Source organism: Stegodyphus dumicola, chromosome 1 (genome assembly GCF_044657685.1).
Source record: "Stegodyphus dumicola isolate Sdum_Otavi_A_Nest chromosome 1, ASM4465768v1".
Taxonomy (NCBI): Eukaryota; Metazoa; Arthropoda; class Arachnida; order Araneae; family Eresidae; genus Stegodyphus; species Stegodyphus dumicola.
This window is the reverse complement of record NC_140768.1, coordinates 272,251,924-272,274,106: the sequence shown is the minus strand read 5'-3', so window position 1 is coordinate 272,274,106 and position 22,183 is coordinate 272,251,924. Positions and strand designations below refer to the sequence as shown.

Genomic DNA, 22,183 nt, shown 5'->3' with positions numbered 1-22,183 from the left:
ATTTTAGAAATTCAGGACCATCACCAGCCAAATGCTAAAAATTACTGAACACAAGTTGTTCAACATGGATTCAAAACATGGTGAAGGGACTGGTTGTAGGGTGCTTTTCCCTATGAGTAACATGAGCACCAGCCATTTAACTTGATTTTCATTTTTTAAAATTTTTTCTTCCATTACCATATTTTTGAATTTTTTCTCCCATGCATAAATTTATTTTGGATACATTGCAAGCTAGAGTAAGTTAAAATTTAACCCTTTTCTCTCCCTTGTAATCACATGATTATATGATGATGATGACTCACTCTTCTTTCCTCGGTTCCTTTATTTAACTGACAGAAGCATCTGTGAATTCAATTTCACTTGTGTTATCCAACTCATTTTCAGAATTAATGAAGCAAGGAAGTTTTCTATTGCTTCATCAAATATAACTTCTCGCAGACTTTCATATTCCTTTAAATCTTGAAAATAAAATTCTTTAGTTGCATATCTTCTTGCATAAAAATCTGTTAATTTCAAATGTTTGGCCACATTGCACGTATTTATAACTCCACATAAAGATTTGATTAACTTTGAATTTATGATTAATTTTGAAGTCCATTTCAGTGTCATCTTAATTTTTAGATTCGGCAATTATTTCAATTATAAGTTATTTTGCAAAAAAAAAAAAAAAAAAAAAAAAAAAAGAGAGATTTACAAAATAGAGTAGTTTGTGTTTAATAAAAGATAAATATACATAATGTAATAAAGTGTAAAGAATTTGATTATAATTAACTTTAAAGTATAGATTGCTATGTTTAAGGCCCAACTTGGTGCATATTTTTCTTGACCGAAGGCAGTCAAAAGAAAAGAATTCTTAAAGCTGGGCAAATGCAGACAGAAAGTCTGGTGTTATTTACTGGATACTTTCTTCTTTTTTTTGTGCGTGTTTCATCTACAAAAATTAATAGCTTTCTTTTCGAAGGTGTAGAATCCACTGCATTGTTTTCCCCGCAGGTCCATTAAATTTCACATAAGTGCAGATTGCAATTTTACTAAAAATCATTTTGATAAAACAATAAAATGATTAAAAATAAAACAATGCAGAAAATAGTTACCAATGCATTTTTTTTTTTTTTTTTCATCATCATCTCTTTTAAAATGAATCCTTATTCAAATTGGACAATGTCTGAACGATTAAAATTCAAATGAATTATTGATCACTAAATGTCATTTTAGTGGAGAAGGAAATGAATATGGAGAAGGAAACTCTGAAGAACATTTTGGTAACAAGCTATTAAATGATTATTTCTTAACAAAAGATGAAATTGTGCAAATTTTCCCCTTGAGTGCTTTCTAGTGTAATCTTTCCTATTAATCTGTATTCAGTCTGTTTTAATCCACTGTAAAGCATTTTTTGAAAACTTAATATTTGTAAAAAATCTTAGCATTTACTTTTGCCTTAACTGGTATGCTTCTGTTTACTAAGTTTTATGCATATTAATGGTTTATTTTTTTATTTTGTTTGAGAAGACTTTGATAAATAGCTTTACTTTCATATCTGAATTTTTATCTGTATAAAATTGATATGCAAAATTAAGTGAAATAATCAATCAATAAATAAAATATGGAACAATGAATAGAATATTTATCAAGTTCTTATGTTAAAACTAATGTTTTAATCTGAATCATGTGTCAAGTTTAATTTATTTGAAATCCTCTCAAAGATGCATCTCAATTTTTCATACATTAAAGTTGGCAACCATTATATAAGATTTTGGTAAGAGAATAAATTCTGGTAATAGGAGTTTTGGATGCTTACTCTAGTAAAAGTATAAATTGCCAGAATAATTCGAGAGAAAACTTCTTAACATATTTCAGAAGTATTTTCTTCAAAAGTAATTTTTATGTTCTTTGGGCTGCTGTTCCCATTTCATTGTATCTGCATTATGCTTCAGCATTGTTTCAATCAGCAAAATAAATTAATATCATCTTTATTCGAAAATATATGTACATTGATTTTTTAACATGATTATACTAAAAATGTACAAATATTTTATACATTCATATATATACATAGTTTTATGTAGAGCCACATACAATAAGTCCATCTTTGTGTATAAAAAAATCATGCATACATTGGCTAGTAAGTACTATTATCTTATGCACAGATTGTCTTTGGTTTATTCTTTTAACAGTATTATTCATAAGACTAGATAAGTATTTAACTGACAATACAGAAGTTTTTTTTAAAAGTAATGTTGCTTATTAAAGCACATACAATTAAATGTTAGAAATCTAGGAAGAAATTTAAAAACCCTTTTCATCACTTATAAGGATGCGGATGCAAATTGGAATTCTACTTTCTGTGATAGATATCAGATTGTATTATAAAATTTGCATACTTATATAACAGGAAAATTGATATGTAACGTTTCTTTATCTTTTCATCACTCAAAGAAAAATATTCTTAAAAGTTCTTTCTTTGGCAATTACTGTATGCTCTTATTATATCAGTTTTGTGCATGCTTTCTTTAAATGTCGAAAATGTTTAATGGCATCAAACTAAAGTGTTATATAATAAGACAATATTATATAATATTTTGGATTTAAGGCCGAGGAGGAAAAGATTATTCAAGGAATTAATGTACTTTATGTTTCATTTACAGCAATGTTTTCATACACAGATATATTATGCTAAAATATTTACATACATTATTATAAACTTAAAAATTATATTTTCATCAGTTTACACTCATAGAGACTTATAGTAGAACTTTAATTTTCTGAACTGAGGCAACAACAATCCGGATATTGAAAAAATTCAGATAATTAGGTTATATTTTTATGTTGGCAAAATGCATACCTGCGGTATTATGCAATACAGAGAATTTTTTTTATTTAATCTAAACTAAATTATTAGCTTTTTAAAAAATCAATTCTACATTTTATTATATTAATTAAATCTGTAGAAACATTAAAAGCTTAGAAAATGAATAATAAGCTTAATTTTATTTAGTTTAGAAAAAAATGAATAGCAATCCGGATAGTTGCACTTCTTGATTGTTTTCTCTTAAAAGTTACAACAGAAAAATAACATGTATCTTGCTTCAAAATTTTACATATTCATTCTGCTATGAATGTAAGATGTTAATTAATAAAATTGAATGCAAGATCAAAATTTTCTCTTCATATGAAGTGTTAAATAGTTTGTACTTCAATTTTAGCGTTTGGGGCATCAGTAACCAAATTTGATTAGGTGATTTCCTTATAAATTAGTTTGGACATAGCAGCACAAACAAACCACAGACTTTCAGGTTTCTGGGACATCCAAGATTTGCTATACAAATCAATCTTTTAAGTTCTAAAACATAACTTGCTTTTCTTTCATTTTCATATTAGGAACTAGCTTCCTTTGGCAGAGTCACAGAAGATGTTTTAAGTTTATAACTCTTTTTGTACCTAATCTTTTATTCATTAGATTCAAGTCATGTTAGTATAAAAATTTTTAAAATATTTCTTGGCGTCAAATTAACCTAGTCAATAAAATATCCTTCATTAGTGGCAATGTTCCGTTATATCTACAACTGAAGCCTTCTTCCAACCAAACACAAAGTAGCCAACGCCTGCTCCAAGTACTACTGCCAAGCATAACCAAACATTGTAAGTCATAAATATAAGCATCAAGAAATAACTCACAACTATTTGGACAATATGCAGAGAAGTCTGTATGGCATGTGGCCAGCTAAGCATTCGATGCCTGAAAAAACAAATGAATGTTAAATAAGATACATTTAAAAATTTAATTCAGTATGTTAAATTAATTTTTTTCAGTTTAATATCAGTAGTCAAATTTTCGGGCCGCATGTGGCCAACAAGGAATTTTTATCTTTTCAAATATATATTTGATGTAAACATGATGTTGCAATATTTTGAAGTCCGAATTTACGTTATTTTCGATAACATTAAAAACAAACATGACTAATGTACCAGAAAATCTAGAAATCGAACTAATTAATTTACAGTGAAATATAAATCTTATTCAAAGGTTTGGATATACAGTTTTATTAATTTTTTATTCGTACTTATCAAAAAATAAATAAGCTGAGTTAAGAATTTTTGCACTCGGAATAATCGTCTTTTTTTTGGTGTGTGTGTGTGAGATATTATATATATGAACAGACTTTTTTTCTCTCACAGCTCAAATTTAACAAAAAATATTTTTTTAAATTACTTTTCAATTGTGAAACAAATATTCTAATGGACCAAAGAACATCAACAATTATTCACATCCAAAAATTTACATTTTTATTTATGCATTCACAAAATATTTAAGAGATAAGAGGAAGACACTAAACTGTTATTTATTCTCAAGTGTTGTCCCACTTAGTAAGTTTTCTCTAATTTAATTCTAATTTCAAATTGTGTCCCACTTGCTAAATTTTCTGAAGTTTAATTTTAAAATTTATTTCTAATTTTATTAATTTAATTCTAAAAATAAACTAATTCTAAAAAAGAGCAAAATATGAAAACTTTTCAAGTTTATACTGACCCCTGGGCAAAGTCGTCTAATGTTAATCATGCCACTAAAAAGTAGCAAGAAAAATTACCGCTCACTGGAAGAATCATGCCGATACTTGAAAGTCAGCATAAACATGCAGAAATCCCAGCTACTCCTGATGAGGGGGAAAAATGAGAAAAGCTGCTGTCAAAAAAAAATCTCCTTCTCTTTGGAGAACCTGTCCCGAATGTAAATCAGGCCAAGTATCCAGGAGTTATTTTCAATGAGCAACTCACCTAGAAAAATCATATCTACTGTATATAGAAAACAGCCCTGGATGTCATGAATTGCCTCTTTCCGATCATTGGCAAACTCTCTAGACTAAGCCAAAAAGAGACTTATTTACCTGTCGACTACTAAAAGACCCACACTGACATATGCCTACCCAGCATAGGCGACCGCAACTGAGAAAGATCTTCAAAAGCTCAAAATAGTGCAATCTAAATTTCTCAGAAATCATGACTAATGCACATTATTATGTGTGGAACCATAGGCTTCATGAAGATTTAAAAACTGAATTCCTCGCAAAATATCTGATGGAGGGGGGGGGGAAGAAAACCAATGAAAAATTTTTCAAAAAATCTCAGGCCTGTGAAACTCTCAACTGTTTTGGGACTTTTCACTACGAACATCTCAATGAAGACCATTATTCGCAGCCTATATGTTGGACCAAAACTTCCCAACCTAATCTATCTGTGCATAAATTTCCTACAATTTGCATAAGTGAATTAGACCTAGCTTGAATATTGTGAAAGGAAATCTATTTATACTGGATATATATAGAATGTATAAGTTCTATGTAAATATTGTAAATAGTTAACTTGCTTGTATTTTATTTTAATTCTGTATTATGGCAAATTCTGTATTATTATTATACTCTATTTTTGAACTTGTATGTAATTAGAAATTTACAGCAATTTGAACTTTGCATTCAATCAGATGACTCACATTAGCTAACATGACTTTGAAATCTCAGCAGAAAGCAACCAATCAGATGTCAGGCTTTTGCACATGTGACAATGATCAAGCTCTTCAATTCCTTACCTAGAATTGGAATCACAGTTCAGAAAAGTTATCGTTATGCGTCTTTACGACTCTACCTGGAAGAGCCAGAATACATAGTGCAAATTAATCATGATAATCTCAATATAAAGTAGAACCAGAAATCCCTTCGTTGCAGAATTATTTTGCTCCTGATGAAGAGGAACCAATACCTGGTTACTCTTGAAATCGATAAAGACTTAGTTGAAATCTGTGTCGGAGACATGATTGTTGCTTTGACTGATTTAATGTTTTACTTCGGCATGCTTCATTTTTCTCTTGAGTTCCAAATTGTTATAGCCGTAGTTGAGTCACTTCGGAAAAAAAGAATCTCTGAGAAATAAATATCAACAAACTGGTTTACTTATTTTCAGCCTATTTGACACAGTTTAAAATTAGGCAAAAGAGCAGAATTATTTCAACTTAGGTACTGAATAAAAAATTTAAAATTTATTCAAAATCTGCACCGAAATAAAGTGTTTTTCCCCCTCTCTATGCCTAACTTTAAATTTTACTCTAGTATGCTTCTCTTCCACAGTATTAACTGGCCCTATATTTCCGGAAATCAGCTAAATTAGATTATTTCTCAGGTGTTCTTGTTATGTATGAAAATGCTTGTAGAAGAAGTTTCACTGCATTGTTGGAAATGTCTCATTATGAAATAACATATAGGTCTGGCTGATAACCTGCATAAGTAAATCCTAAAAGCAAATAGTCAAGTCAAATGTTGTTCTGAGATTTCTGTTGATGAATTGTTTTAAGTGAAGAAAACTTATTTTCTGTAAACTTAAAATTGCTTTCATAATCACAGTCTTAACTAGCAGTAGAGTCGCTTTCAATTTTATGTTCTTGTCTTTCAACCAAGGTAATTTAATAAGTTATTTATTTATTTTGACTGATTTGTTCCAGAAAAGTTTTATTTTCTAGAAAAAGGAAATAAATTTCAAAACTCCTTTGTACAAAGGAATAAACCTCAAAATAAATTTTAAGGCAACATGCAACTCTGTTTTCAATTATTGCAATTTCCAAGAGCTGCATAAAATCACTCATTAATCAAAATATTCATTCATAAAGTTAGTCTTCAGGAAGTCAGCTTAGGGGCTGTAACATGGATGATTGTTGTAGAAAATACAGAATGACAGAAGAATATTCCAAAAGAGGAAAGAAATCCTGTTTTCCCTTTGAAATTTACTACTTTAATACTTGCCCATTTAAACCCTTAAACATCTCTGGAATACTTTGGAGGTGTGCATAACAACAGTCATCTGCTGAACCCTTTAGTAAATGCAAGATTAAGCAATCCTTTCTTCCAAAATATGTGCGATATCTGTCATTTGTAAATTTGTAATGTGAACTGAGCTCGTAGGTGACCATCATAATAAATATGTAATTGTAAAATTATGTTAAGTAACTCCATAACATAAAATCTGGTTAATATAAATATATATAGCACTTTTAATGACTGATTATATTCCTCTGTGCGTCTTTCAGTTATACATAGATATAAGATATAACAAAATACGATGGCTGCTTTAAGAATAAACTGGCAATCTCAAAATTAACTATTCTAGGTTTGGTGCTCTCCCCATAAATTCATCTGTTTTCTCAAATTCGAGATCCTTCCATGTTACATAACAACCTAAAATTAACCAATCATAGGTCTGTACAGTTGCATCTACTTCGGTATAAATACAGCTCGTGAGTTAATTACATCATTCTTTTCCTAGCTTCGCCACTGCTAACATATCCTCGCTGCTCTGCTTGTCCATCTAAGATAATGTTGCCCCCATTAACCTGTGCATATAAGAAATCCTTGTAATTGTTTATGATAAAAAGTTATATTGTTTACGAAAAATTATTCTAATGATCTTAGAAATAGAGATGGTAATTAGCTGAACTTAGTTTGGTATTAACATCTTCTTCCCATCTTGTCACTCTGCCATCACAACTATGCATTAAAATATCACATATATACGTATATAAGGAAAAAATTTGGTAAATCCCAATTTTAATTTTAATTTGTGATAGCCCCTGAACTCTTCATTCTAATTTAGCTGTTTTTCCTTCCTATTCCCCCAAAAAATTAACTACTTGCCATAAATCTCTCTAAACTGCATTATTTCAAAATTAATCCATGAACTGAGATTCTTGCAAAAGGTTTGTGATGCAGATACTTACATAATTTTTCAGCCAATGACAATTTCAGTTATTTAAAATTAAACAATCAAAATAAAGCTAAGCCAAAGCAAAATCATTCTGAATTGGGCTTCGTTCTTAAATGTGTTACATTTATTAACTACTCTCCCTGTATTCCTAGAGTACTGTCACTATAATTAAAACACAATAACATGCCGAATGTTGTTTGACTTCTCAATTAGTACTGTCACTATGTTTCTTACCACAACATATTAAAAATGTAAAAAGCTCTTCAAGAACAGGGATACATACAATGATTTATCAGTGATGCACCAAATAATGTTCCTCTACAGCAAAACCAATTTTTTGTTAAGAAATAAAATAATTGTTTTACTGGCCATGCTTGCAAGTATTTTGTTGTTCTCTTACAAATTCTTACATATACATATATATAACCTGACAAATATTATAAAAATTTAATTATAATTTGTGTTAAATTTTAGCTTATATGCAGGCTCAGACATTATAAATATATTATTTTACCTTTCTACTTTGTGTACTTGAGTAACACGTCCACTTTCACCTGTAATAGCAACTGTAGAAAACTGGATGTTGGATACATACTGCTTGAACAGGTATTCTCTAAAATATTTCAATCCTTCATATAACATACCCATCAAAAATATACCTATCACAGATGCTATCATGCCTGAAATGAGGAATATGGAGGTATATTACATTATTTTGTACTTTAGAACAAGGTATAATGATTTTTCTAGCACATATTCCAGAAACTGATAAATATACTTTAACTTGAAACAAATAATTTGTCCTTAATAGATTTTTATTTATCTATTAAAAAAATAAATATAATTCTTTATTAAATTTAGGCAAAACAGTAAATTTAATTTGACATACATTTTGAATAGAACTACTGATTTTGATGCAAGTCCCTTTTATTCAGAAGCACCCCCCAAGAAAAAAAGAAAAGTGTTGTGTTCCAGAAGAAGAGGGACCTGTGTCTGATCGCCCACAGAATTGATGAAGTATCCTTCAAAATCTATCCCCTATCAAGGTTGCTTTTTTGCTTAATTTCAAATTTTATATTTGTGGGCTTCTCTTCCGGTTTGAATTCTTTGCTGATTAAACTATATATCACAATACATATTCTTTAGTCCAGTATAGTCATAAGTAGACAAAAAGAAAGGCACACAAAATCTGACAATGAATTATAATCAATATTTTAATTGTGGAGGCAAACGTGTAAAAATTAACAACAGTGTATCTACACAGCAAATTTTTCCTCTCCATTTCCAACCTCTTCAAAACTTAATTAGAACCAACTTTTGTAATTTGCATAGTTGCTGTGGTCCAATAACTCTGTTAAACATGTAAACATTCAAATTATAAAGATGTATTTAAAAAAGAGCAAAAGGCAGAATTCATACCTCCAACAGTTGTTATTTTCCAGCCTTTGAAGAGTACATATTCTGTCACTCCAAAATGGAAATACATCTGGTTTTTAAGGAAGAAAACATAACATTAATATAATCTTCACTGATTCAACATTATGCTGTTAATACTTGCATATAAAACATTATAAATTTCATATTGAAAAAAAAAAAAAAAGAAAAATATCTATAACTCTGTACATAATATTGATCCCAAATGCTTTTATAAAACAGATTTGATGGAAAATGTTGTTACGTTATTTTCTTCCTTCACTTCACGTTCGTACAGGGCTCGTGCGGATTTGGGGTCAATAATGACAACTGCACTTGATGAAGTATCGAAACACATTTTATTGGCCAGTATTATTCAAAACAACTCCAATAACACATCTACACAGTCGTCGAAGATCTATAATAAACACGCTGACACGGTCAGCGACACAGCCTTTACACTATCAGGCTATAACGGTGGAGACAGCTTCACTGCAAAGCACCAGAGTACAGCTCCTGACTCTGCTCAGTCGTTTTCGGTACTCCATACGCTCTCCATGCTACAACTTGTGATGAATTCGACGGTACCCTAGAATACAGCTCCCAACTCCTTGGTTCAGTCGTTACCGGAGCTCAACACACTCTCTCGACGATGCACTAACCGCGATACACTAAGACTCTTTCGGTGCACTCGCTGACCGACTGTGATAGATTCCACATGGACTGACTGACGAGACACTAACTCTCCGGATACCAGCAGGGTTTATATAGCTTTTGGCTTGTGTTTCGAGAACATTCTGGGCTAAACCGGTAAGAATTCATTCCAGAAGGTTCTCCATGCGTCTATGGAATGTCGCCAAATGGGCGGTTTCTCGCCAAATGTGGCAATCCTGTCTACTCTTCCCATTTTCTGGCAACCCTAAACCTGCTTTGTGGTGAAGCTAACTTACCGTACCTCGACATTTCGTAACAATATTCATAGAAAATTTTATAAAGGAAAGTATAGAAAATGCTTATTCCACCCAAGGTGACCCCCTTCCATAAGTTAACACCTTCTCTAATGAAACAGTATTTTCGAGAGCATAATAAACAATATTAAATATCGCTTTCTAATAAAACCACCTGCAGCCGTGATTGGCCTCTTATGCAGGATTCATATATACATATAGGGAGCTTCAAAAGTAGAGGAAAGAAGAGTTGGGTGTACCAGATGACTCGGAATCCCACAGTAATGCAGGGTCGGAAATGCAATCCTAATGAGATCAGAGGGGGGATATTAGAGGCTGTTGCAGGAAAATGCCAATGATCACCCGCAGAGATGTTAGGATTTTATGAATTTTTATGTTTCTATAACCATTTCCAAAGTCAAAGAAGGTGTGCAGTTTCATAACTGCAAACACTTTGGCCATTCTTCTGAAACGTATGAACTTAAACCTACTAGGTGCGTAAAATGTGCTCAGTGCTCGTCCGCATAAAACGGAGAATTGTATGGCTAAGCGTCTTGATATTGTGAACTGTTGTAATTGTATGCAAGAAGTATATACTTTGAACTTTCGAACTCAATACTCATGTGTGGAGTCACAAGAAGTATTCACCCACATGTTGCCCAACAACGGCTTTCCGTGAATGCATGGCAGATATTATTTGTGCTTGCTCAATCGGGCAGTTTCTTTCGCTTTTTCCCTATTGGATAGTCTAAAATATCACATTTTCCTGAAGAAGATATTGCCCAATAAATTGACAGTGTCCCTGCATCTGTTCCCCGTGCAATGAGGTAAGAGCACGATGGGACTATAACTCATTTTGTCTATGCCATACGAAATTTTAATTTAACAATATATTTGTGTAGAATATGAAATTACGAATTGTTGAGTCTGATTGAGCATTCTTTCATGAAAATATTGCAATTTTAAAATGTTTATAAATTACACATTGAATGACGATAATGAAATAATTCTGCACTGAATAAAAGTGATTTTCGCAAAACTTTTTTAGCATCTATTTAATCACAAACATGTGACTTAAAGCCATAGAAAACAATCAGAAAAAAGAATGCGAAACCCAGAACTGGCAGGAATGAAATGTTTTCCAAGCATTATACACTGAAGATCCAAAACATTATGACCATCTACTCAATTACGCATTGCGCAACCTTTGGCATGCAAAACAGCTGCAGCTCGCCTTGGCATGGATGTCAAAAGTCCTTGGTAGATGACTGGAGATAACGTTGTACCAAATGCCCAAGCAGCGGTCACGCAAAGTCGAGATATTCCGACATGGTGGTGTTTGAGCTCTGAGCTACTGCTCCATGATATTCCAAATGTGCTCTATTAGGTTAAGATCCGGCTAGTTAGGTGGGCAGGACATTAATCGGAATTCATCCTTATGCTTCTCGAATCACTCCAAGACAATTCGATATTGTGACATGGGCCGCTGTCTTAATGGAAGATTTCATTTCCAGTTGGGAAGACAGACTTGTAAGGGGGCAACTGATCAGCAGTTAAGTTCAGATAGACCGCAGCTTTCATGATCTGTTCTACCTCAAATAAGAGTCACAAAGCTGCTCATCAAAAGGCACCCTAAAGTATAATACCACCACCAACATACTTTGTATGATCTGCTGTATAGGGTGGGAACAATTGTTCGTCTGGAAGACCGTTACCCTGACACGAGTATCAACGTGATGAATAAGAAATCGTGACTCATCCGACTAGAAAACAGTCTTCCATATATCCATGGTCCAGTTTCGACGTTCCCGCGCCTACTGTAGGTGCAGTTGATAGTGAAGCTTGGTCAACAGGGATACACAAGAGGTACGTCTACTGCGCAGTCCCATATCCACCAGTGTCCGCTGAACTTGCATGTTCCGAAATACTTGCATCTAGACCTGCCTTGTATTGGGCTGTTAGGTTAGCCACTGTCTGGCGCCGATTTTGCTGTGTCAAGCGAGACAGCCTAGGATGTCCTTTTCCTTTGATGACGAGTGAACGTCCAACACCTTGGCGTCTACTGCTGGTTTCATCGTCATTTATCCACTTTGCATAAATATTAGCAGTGGGACATCGTGAACAACCTACCAGTTGTGCAGTTTCGGAGATACTCGTTCCATGATTTTAGGCTATTGCAATCTGCCCTCCATCAAATTCGCTTAGATCAGTAGCTTTTACCATCACTCGCAAAGGTAAAACTTCTTTAGCAATAGTTTAATACCATTCGCATTTCATCAAGTTCCCACAATGTTATCCAGACGAATTCATTGAGAACGCTCTTTTGTCCTAGTGGTACAGGATTCCGTTCTTATGTCACGGCCTCAAATTCCGCCCATGAAGCCAAACTCGGCCTCTCGCACCGCACTTCTGATTCGACCCACAGAAGTTGCAACGAGGAAGCCTTCGCTTAAAACACCGAAAGCGTCAAATAACTGCGAGTCATAAATTACTATGATCCGCGGGCATCAAAGTCCCATAATAGCTCATATACACCATTTTACATTCATTTCCTCTTCCTTCGTTCTGTTAAGTCTGTCGAATAACCATAAGAATTTTAATATCCCAAATCAGAGTTTGTAGAGACATTAGGTTATTTCAAAGCAGAAGAGATGAAAAATGAGCAATGCCCTCTCCAGGATGGACCTCTCGAATACGTATCGAGCGTGCTGACCACTACACTACGAAGGCGGGAGAAATACCTTATACAATCCCCTTTTTAAAGGGCGACTGGGGTTTTTAGGGGACCCAATCGCAATGAGTGTGGAGAATCATCATTCACCACCTTTTAGTTCGGGCGCCATTGTAGAGACGTTAGGTTATTTCGAAGCAGAAGAGATGAAAAATGAGCAATACCCTCGCCGGGACACGAACCACGGGCCTCTCGAATACGCGTCGAACGTGCTGACCACTACACTACGAAAGCATGCTAAGAAGGTGGGAGAAATACCTTTATAAGTTTAACTGTTATCTTAATAATCTGAAATTTCATGTATTTTTGTTTCGTGTGATCAGCTATTTTAGATTTGATGATACTGCCTCAGAGCAGAGTTATTTTTCAAATATTTGCTTATTTCAGTAGACTTGTGGGAAAATTCGTGGATTTTTTTAAATATTTATTTTTTAATACATCAGATGATAACGATTTATTACGCATAAAACTATTTTTATGCAAGTATACGTAATGAAATATTTCTTACTTCCATATGCATATGCATACTCTTATTTCCGTGGTCCATATCCATGTCCATGTCCATGTCATCCTTCTTATGATCATGCTCCATTTTATGAGGTTGATCCATTACCATTTCGTGATGTTGGCTCCTCACAGAATCTTCATGAAGATGGCTGTGATCAGATGAAGATGTTGCTGCCAAAACAGCTGATAACGTAATCAAAATGAGGCTTCTTGTGATGAGTAATGTCATTCTTGCTGAAGTGTGTGATCTGCTCCTTGTCTGAAAAAAATAATAACAACTTTTACCATTAATAATGATGCTTAATGAATACAACTGCTTTAAAAAAATGGATATATTAAGAATCATGCCTGGTATTATGCTTTAGGATGCCTTTGTTAAGAATGCAATTCGCCTTTCTTATTTCCACGCAGTATTACTCCGTTACTAGACTGATTTCTTGCACAAATTTGCATATATTCAGAAATTATAGGTGTACCTGAAGAAAGTACCAGTATTTGAGATTAGAGATTTCTTCTTAAGCTACTAAAGGACAGTTTTGAAACTGTATTGACGTTCAGACTGCTGTGCTGCTTTTTAAATTCAAACTGGATTATAATGCGAGCACAACTCGACAAAAAGTGTTTCAAGTGTATAGCCAAGATAAAAAAAAGGAAGCTTAATTTCGGTTTGGAAAATCTTTTCTGAGATGAAAAAAATTCTCTACAAATAACAGAGGTCTGGATGATAAAATGTCATACATGATAATATTTTACTGAGGAAAACTGATTCCAGCTCTCTTCTAATGTATAAAAACATAGTTTCTCTATTCTCGGTAATAGAGTTATTTGCAGTCAACTCCATACCTTGGTAACTTATAAGAGAGAAAAAAGTAGATAACTGTTTTTATTTTATTAGCGAAGAATATACTACTATTTACTATGATTCACTTCTGCAACAGAACGGTACAGAGTCATTACTTTACCCAAAATATTTCTCTGCAACAAATAAATAGGTTCTCTGTAAAACGTTTCGATACGATCAGTTATCAACATTCTGCGACTATCAATCCAAATGCTTTCATAGAGATCCGAATGCAGAAACTTCATTCCAAGAAAGCTGAGCTAGTTCAGGGACAACGCTTAAATGCAAAAAGTACAAAAAGGTGAAAAATAATTATTTCATTTGTATAATGCAATTCACTTCAGAAGAAACAGACCAAATTACTCCAATAACAAGCAACACTCGTTATGAGTCAGGGGCTAAATCTGATCGAAGAACGCGGAAAATCATTCACAGCATTAAAACATCGCGAAATAAGAAGTTTGCTGGAAGAATTTGTCTCCTCAAAATTATTCACCTAGCGTTTCACCAAAATATCACTATTTTTTCATTCATTAGATGCTTAATACATTAATCATCAGGTTCTTAAAAGAGAGTGGCACAAATGTTTAACTCTGAAATCAAACATTTTCTATCATTGTTGCGAATTTATGTAATCAAAATGTTGGTAAGGTATTGTGGATAGTAACAGCAGCTAGTTTGATGAACAAAATTTTGTTCCCTGTAGATTGTGATAGCAGTTATTTTAATGAATAAAACTGCTCATTGAAAGAAGAAATCCTGTATTATATTCTGTTCGAATGTAGAGAAGTCTTTTATTTTCCTGAAATCAACATCTATCCTTTTGGTCTAATAATTGCCTAAATTATCACATAATTGCCTAAATTAAAACAATTTATGTCTTAAATACGGTGAGAAGATTTCAACACATTTTTCCTATAAGAAGGAAAACAATGTTTTAATCAGCCACGGTTGAAACTTAAGTGTGCACAATTCATTCCAAATCTCTCTATTAAATATTATGTTAAAACTTACAATTCTTTACTCTCTATATAGTATATCATCTGCGAAATATCTCTGTGATCTAATTACATATTTGAATGCAAAGTTTGTTGCATGATTGATTAGTGTTGCCATTTTTCAAGTGCGTTGAAACTGAAGCACTTTTATTCTTGCCATGAGACTAGCCTTCTGACATCATGCTGAATAAATGTACATAACTTCGCACCAACTGCAAGTTAGTTGAGTTCCTTTAAAAGTTTATCCAAAATGCTCCAAAAACCTTAATTTGCTGTCTTGTAGCTATACTCTCCAACCACATAAAATCTAACCTAAGGTCTTATAACACGAAACGGATCTGAAGTCATTCATTATGAGTCTTAGTGAGAGAAAGGTTACATAGACAGGCAAGGCCCTAGTTGTTTCCTACATTTACTTTGTTTAAATGTTGCACTTTTAGTGCTTCGAGCGACGATGCAAAATTTACATATAATTTTGATATATATACAGATAATAATTTGCTATCAGGCAGCTATTAATCTTATTGTTACACTTGTAAAATTAATAACCAGATCTGGCGGCAGAATCGCTGCGATTGCAACGGGCGACGATATTTAGAGCTGGCAGAATTTACGTATCACAAAAACTGCACTAGGGGGCAAAGAGTCCATCGCCTGCCCAGCGAATAATAAGGGTTACAGTTCAAAACGTTTCTAAGCTTAAACATTTAACAGTTCTATAAGCTACTTAATAAGTTGGACTTTTAGAGAATTACCGAAGATGAAACTTTTGTCTTTTCAGTAATACGTTAAAATACCCGCAGAAAATTCCATATTAAGATTCGATAAATTTTCGGGATTTTCGAAACTTTACCTCCAGTAGATATCTAAAAACGTTTAGCAATTCTTTGAGTGATTCCGGAAACCCCAATTGTCCTCGAAATTGTTTTCCATTACTTATTTTGATTCATAATAAAGAGTCTCATAGTTACTTCTAGTAGTAGCAAAATAGGGTTCAGTGAATCGGGCATGTTCGCATCTACTCAACTGTTATTTCAGAAATATTTCAACTCTGCCGGTTAAACGCTCGAAATCACATCAATTTTTCAGTTCAAAAGAATTTTTCACTACATCCTCCATACATTTTCACTTTTGGAATGACAAATCAGCAATAGTAACAAATATCAGTGGCGTAGCACGGGCGGTAAAATTTCACAAAACTTAATAACATCTCGTAACCTGAACTAAAAATTTGAGCCTCTTTTTTTCAAATTTTTATCACGCTTACAATTCTTACCGATTAAAATGAGTCTGGAGGTTTTTATTATTTAATCTACGATAGACCTGGGAAATTCCCTTTAAGTGAATGTAGTCATCTCGCTCACTCTAGTGACTGGCGACACAGTCTGTACAGACCATTTGCCTTGCGGTAATTCTCCGTATATTATTTGTGCTCGGATTATTCATGACGAATATTCAACGAGAATTCTTTCATATAGAGAATAGAGTTCAATATTCTCTAATAACAACCGCAACATCAATCCAGTTCACATTGACTTGATCAGCCTGCCACAATTTTTTACTGCGATTAAGTGCGTGTTATAATTTGCGATTGTTTAATTATTAAACTTTGTTGAAAAAATCGTACGTAAACTATAAATCGATGGTCTACATCAGTGGTCTTCAAACTCTGTCGATTCATGGAACCCTTAGAGCAGCAAAGGTTTTTGGGAAACCTCAACCCACCCTTAGAAAAATATACCTGAAAGTAATATTTAAAAATATACACCTATAACATAAATCAAATTAATGTAATTTTCTCATTAATAGTCCAGGGGTCACCCATACTATGTTTAGTGACTTTTGACATTATGTGTAGTGACTGAAGTTTGCATTTATTTCAAAGGTAACTAAATGGACCTTTGTATTTATTTAGTTAATAAGGACTAGACAACAAGTGTGAGTGATTTATAATTTTCTTTTCGAATTTGTATTTTGACACACAGAACACTGGGACTGACTCATGAAACCCTAGGGTTCCACGGAGTACAGTTCGATGATACTAGTCAACAAGTTCAACTCTTGGTGTACATACAATCATGTGAGTATTGCAGCTTTTATTTTTGTTTATCTGCTGTTTAGAAGCATTTGCTTTATACCATAGGCCAATTTTATAAGCAATAAGCAAAATCTTTGTAACTATACTAATTAGAACAGGATATAGTGGTTATTCAATGCATAGTATATCTGAATAGTGAATATTATAATCAGACATATATTCATAATTACACATCCATTCTTTTATAAAAATAACAAGTCAGTTATGTAATTACCTAATTTAAACCCATAAATTCGTTAATAATTGCGTAAATTACATATCCATAATTTTGGAAACCCTAGTTTGTAGTGTAAATACAATCACTGATGGACAATCAAGATTAACTATTCGTTTGTTTGCGACTATTTGTTTGTTTGCAACCCTAGCCTTAACAATAAGGCTAGGGGGTCGGCGAATATAAGGGGGCAGCTAATTTGGCCTACATCCTAGGCGGCTGAAATCCACACTATGCTACTGTGACAAACCACTGACAGATAAAAGTTTAAATAACCTTATTACTTATACGGAGGCTGTTCGCTTACGTTTTAGACGATTTTGCTTTGCTATTAAAAAAAGTCGTCAGCTTGAAAAAAAAAATGTTTTTAACTGCAACTATATTTTTGAAAGTATAAATTATCGCCTGCTACTTGACAGTTTTGTTTTCTTGCAAAATGGTTCTTTTAAAGCAGAAATGGATGGAAGGTTAAGCTTGTACTTTTTCCGGAGAAAATTATTCATATCTAATTATTAAAAAATCTGATTGGATTGAATTAAATCTACTTGGCCGACAGCGCATAAACCACAACAGAATAAATGCATTCTTTAAAATTCAATGTATTTGTTTACCATAGCGACACTCTGGTGCTAGGTTCACATAACTGTATTATATTTCGTTCATATTATAACTCAGAATGCACAAAATTTATATCATTTAAAGAATTATATAATCGTTGCCACATGTTCTATTCAAATGCTATAATAAAGTTACAACGATGTATAAGAGAAATTAAGCAAACAAAAAAAAAAAAAAAAAAAGTTTTCACAGACGATTGAGTATTTCTCATTCAATTAATTCAGTTCTCACTTCGCGATAAGGCAAAAATACATAAAAACTCAAAATATATGTATTAAAAATTACGAAGTAAATCTTAAACACTTATTTCCTCGAAAAAATTCCAGAAAGGATTAAGCATGATTTAATTCGTAATAATAAATGAAGACGTTATCTTTGTTGTTGCGGAACTACGTTTCTCTAGATTGGCAACAAATCCCTTACTCTGCTGTTTCAAATGTAAACAAGCAATGGCCGCCATCAAAAAATTATTAGGCTTAGCGGCGCTTAAACAACTTTAAAATTGTTGATAATTCTAAAAATATTGCATACAGATTTACTAAAGGCATAAAAACCTTAACCGGAAGATATCAACAACATAATTCAATCATTTTTAAAGCAAAAAATGTACAATTTACAAACATATAAGAGTAAAGAAACTGTGATCACCGAGCCGGGTAACAGAGTGGATATATATATAAATATATTTATATACGTTTGGCGCGGCCGATTGCAACCAAAATACGAGGTGCACATCTACATATTATAGTAGTCCTATGTACAAAATTTCAACGTTCTGAGGCTACTCGTTTTTGAGTTATGCGAGATACGTTCCTACAGACTCCACGAAAAATTCTCTTCAGAATTCATTTTAAAGCAGTTTTATAATTTTTTTGGAGAAAAAGAGTCTTTTATACTGTCCTTACGTACAGATATCACGCAAAAACATCGTTAAATTCCATTCGAAAGCGGTCAAAATGGATATTTTCGTTGAAATATGCTGCCTGAAACTTTTCGGGATTACAATACTTCCTTTTTACTTCGTACAAGGAAGTAAAAACATTATGAAAGCCATGGTTTCGGCATCTAAAGCTATGACAGGTATTATTGTCAGAAAGGAAGGGAACAGAAAAAGTCAAAGTTTGGCTTCAAGAGGGAAAATTGTTCCAAATACATGTCAAATGAAAAAACGGAATATTTTGATTGTTGTAAAGGGAAGACTTTAATGTTAAAAAGCCACCAAATCAAAGGAAGTTTTAAAATCTTTAAAGTGCTCATTGCAACTGTAAACAATGTCATTAATGCTGATTTGAATCTTAAAAATGCGAAATAATAATGTGAATCGTCTTCCTCCACGACATATAGCCGAACGTAGAACTTCAGAATTCCTAATGGGAAACATTCATCCTGACAAAAATGGAAAAATGTGTCACAATAGACGAGTCTTGGATGTATTTAATAGATTGGAATAAAGACAGATCCATTTATTACCATCAAACAGCAGAAGAAACGTCTTAAAACATGGTTCAAAGGATCTAAATAAACCTTTTTCAAACGGATTTATAATTGCTGCTGGTTTTTCATATAACGGTAATTTAAAAATAAAGAGAGCGGAGAAATACGTTAAGGTCAACTCTGCATAACAACGGGAACATATTTTCTGCCAAATGTTCAAATATGAAATACTTTCTCTTTACCCACAGTGCCATTAATCAGTAGAACTGCATCAAGACAAAGAAAGCAGCCACATGACAAAATCCACTGTTAATTTCCTGGAAAAATTGGAACAAGAAACGGTTATTAAACTCCTATCCTTCACTCATATGCCTACTAAATATTCTGATGTAACACCTATGTATTTTTGCGCTTTTGAACTTTAAAAAAGTGAATTGTCCAAATGCCGACCCACAATGACTACAACCCCCCTTGGACTTTGGAAAGCTGCTCAAGAGAAATGGAATAAAAAAAATACCTTTTCCGATACTATAAAAGACATTATTGTCTTGGAAATTCCGGTGTAGAAAGATAGCAAGGATAAGAATTATCAAATGGAACATTTAGAACGCAAAAGGTTTAGGTAAATTATTTCTGTAAATACAATAAAAATCGTCTAAAAACCGTGCGAAGATCCCCTGTACAAGAGGCGAAAGTTTATATTTCACATTATACTCGATAGATGGCAGAACTAAACTTATACACAATGCATTTCTATGAACAAACCAAGGCCTGGTTTGGTACTTAGGCCTTGGTACTGAGTATAAGTTGGCCTTGAACAAACACACATAACATTGAAGCTTTGGGCCTTTTTTTTTTTTTTTTTTTTTTTTTTTTTTCTTTCTTGTATGTAAAGAGTTCAGGTTAGGAATGCTTGGATTATTTGGCTTGTGTATATTATATAATTTTTCAGATACTTTTTCGATATAATCTGATTTGTAGATAATGTTAACTTCTTTTTTGATAGCTGCGTTTCTGATGTACCATTTGGCATTAGTAATTTGCCTTAACATACTATTTTCTATGACAACTAATTTGTTCATTTGTGTTTGGCATAGATATCCCCAGACAGTGTATGCGTAAGTTAGTATGGAACACAACATGGCCATACAAATGAGTAGTTTATGATCTATAGCTAAACGCTGTTTCGAGAGATTTAGCGTAAGTCGTCTATCTAAAACAACACCTAGGCATTTGTTTTACCCAGGGAACATTTTCATCAAACATTGTTATGCAGCCGTGAATAAAAATTTTCTCTGAGAATAAAACTGCTTCAGATTTGCTGGCATTGATCTGTATTTTTCAAGCAGTGAGTCAGGACTCAATAGCATGTATGTGATATTGTAGTTGTTGCAATGCTAAGTAAAGCACTTTGAGTAAAAATCGCCGTGTTGTCAGCGTACATGACAAGAGTAGTGTCGTGTGCGTGTGGAATATCTTTCGCATAATAATTAAATAATGTTTGAGAAAGTAAACACCCTTGTGGTGTGCCTGCTTCTATTTTTCTTTTGGTGTCTGAAGCACTCCCAATACCTTGACCTTTTTTTGCCTCTAATTGCTTGTCATCTTTGCATCGAATGGATCTCCTCGAAAAACTACATTCATCGTACGCCACAAGATATTGCTTAAATTACTGTACAACTGCTATCTACGAAAAATAAGTTATGCCTCACCTTCAGCATCGTTATAACGATCGAAAAGCGACTCGAAGTAGATTGGAATAGGGCACTCCAGTCCAGGAGCCCATAGAGAGGAACGGTTAGTTCACGGATGCCATTGAAGCTAAAATTATGTACATACACAGAGAAATGAAGGGGTCAGTGGGACCGGTCTACGTATTTTGAATTTCTTATTTACACAAAGCCTTTACAATATTAAACGAATATAGTACATCGGTACAGTATGTACCCATTTTCTGAAAATAAGCCCAATGATATCTTAATTTGATCTTATAATACAACATCTCAATATTTCAATTGAATTACAAGCAAACTATTTACAATACTGAAAAATGTTTTATCTCATCATTTCTCTAAACTTCTCATTTATAGTAACATAAGTAATTTAAAAAAATGTCTGTAACGTTATTTTTATCAAAATGCTTTACATTTTTAAAGCCGAGCATGTTTAATAAAAACGTAACTTATTATACAGCGAAACAATTCAAATATTCATGTTAAAATTCTCTTGCGTTTGCTTGGATCTTAAAGAAAATAAACAACAAAAAATAGCAACAACAGAAACAAGAAACTATTCAGCCTAGTTTTTAACTTCTTAGTTTAATATTTGAAAGTTAACAATAACTAGTATTCTGGCAATGTAAAATATTCGAGTTCATCAAAGAATGCAGACCAATTTTTTTTAAGAAATGCTTATTCGCAGGTACATGCGTACGTGTGCAAAGTTTCAAATTCTATAAATTATGTATTTTTCATAGAAATAAAAATTATTATAAAACCACCAAGTATCAAAGTTTATATTCATCCTAATTTTTAATCTAACGCCATTGCATGGATGATAAAAACACCAAAGCTTAAAGCGCCGTTGGTAAGCGAGTAAGAATATGCTAATCTTCAAACATAATAATGGAGGGAGGGGAG

The 22,183-nt window shown here is 33.0% G+C and overlaps 1 protein-coding gene across 2 annotated transcripts in view; it reads right to left on the bottom strand.

Annotated features, from left to right (window-relative positions):
• Nucleotides 1–1,954: 1,954 nt before the first annotated feature.
• The window catches only part of LOC118180900 (high affinity copper uptake protein 1-like), a 122,595-nt gene continuing 102,366 nt past the window's right edge, over nt 1,955–22,183 (bottom strand). For both annotated transcript variants that reach the window (XM_035349973.2, XM_035349974.2), the window contains exons 2-5: nt 13,343–13,600; nt 9,163–9,229; nt 8,258–8,423; nt 1,955–3,736 (exon numbers count right to left, since the gene is read on the bottom strand). In XM_035349973.2, the coding sequence (XP_035205864.1) occupies nt 3,535–3,736; nt 8,258–8,423; nt 9,163–9,229; nt 13,343–13,570 (663 nt within the window). In that variant the 5' untranslated portion in view covers nt 13,571–13,600 and the 3' untranslated portion in view covers nt 1,955–3,534. The remainder of the gene's footprint in view (nt 3,737–8,257; nt 8,424–9,162; nt 9,230–13,342; nt 13,601–22,183) is intronic.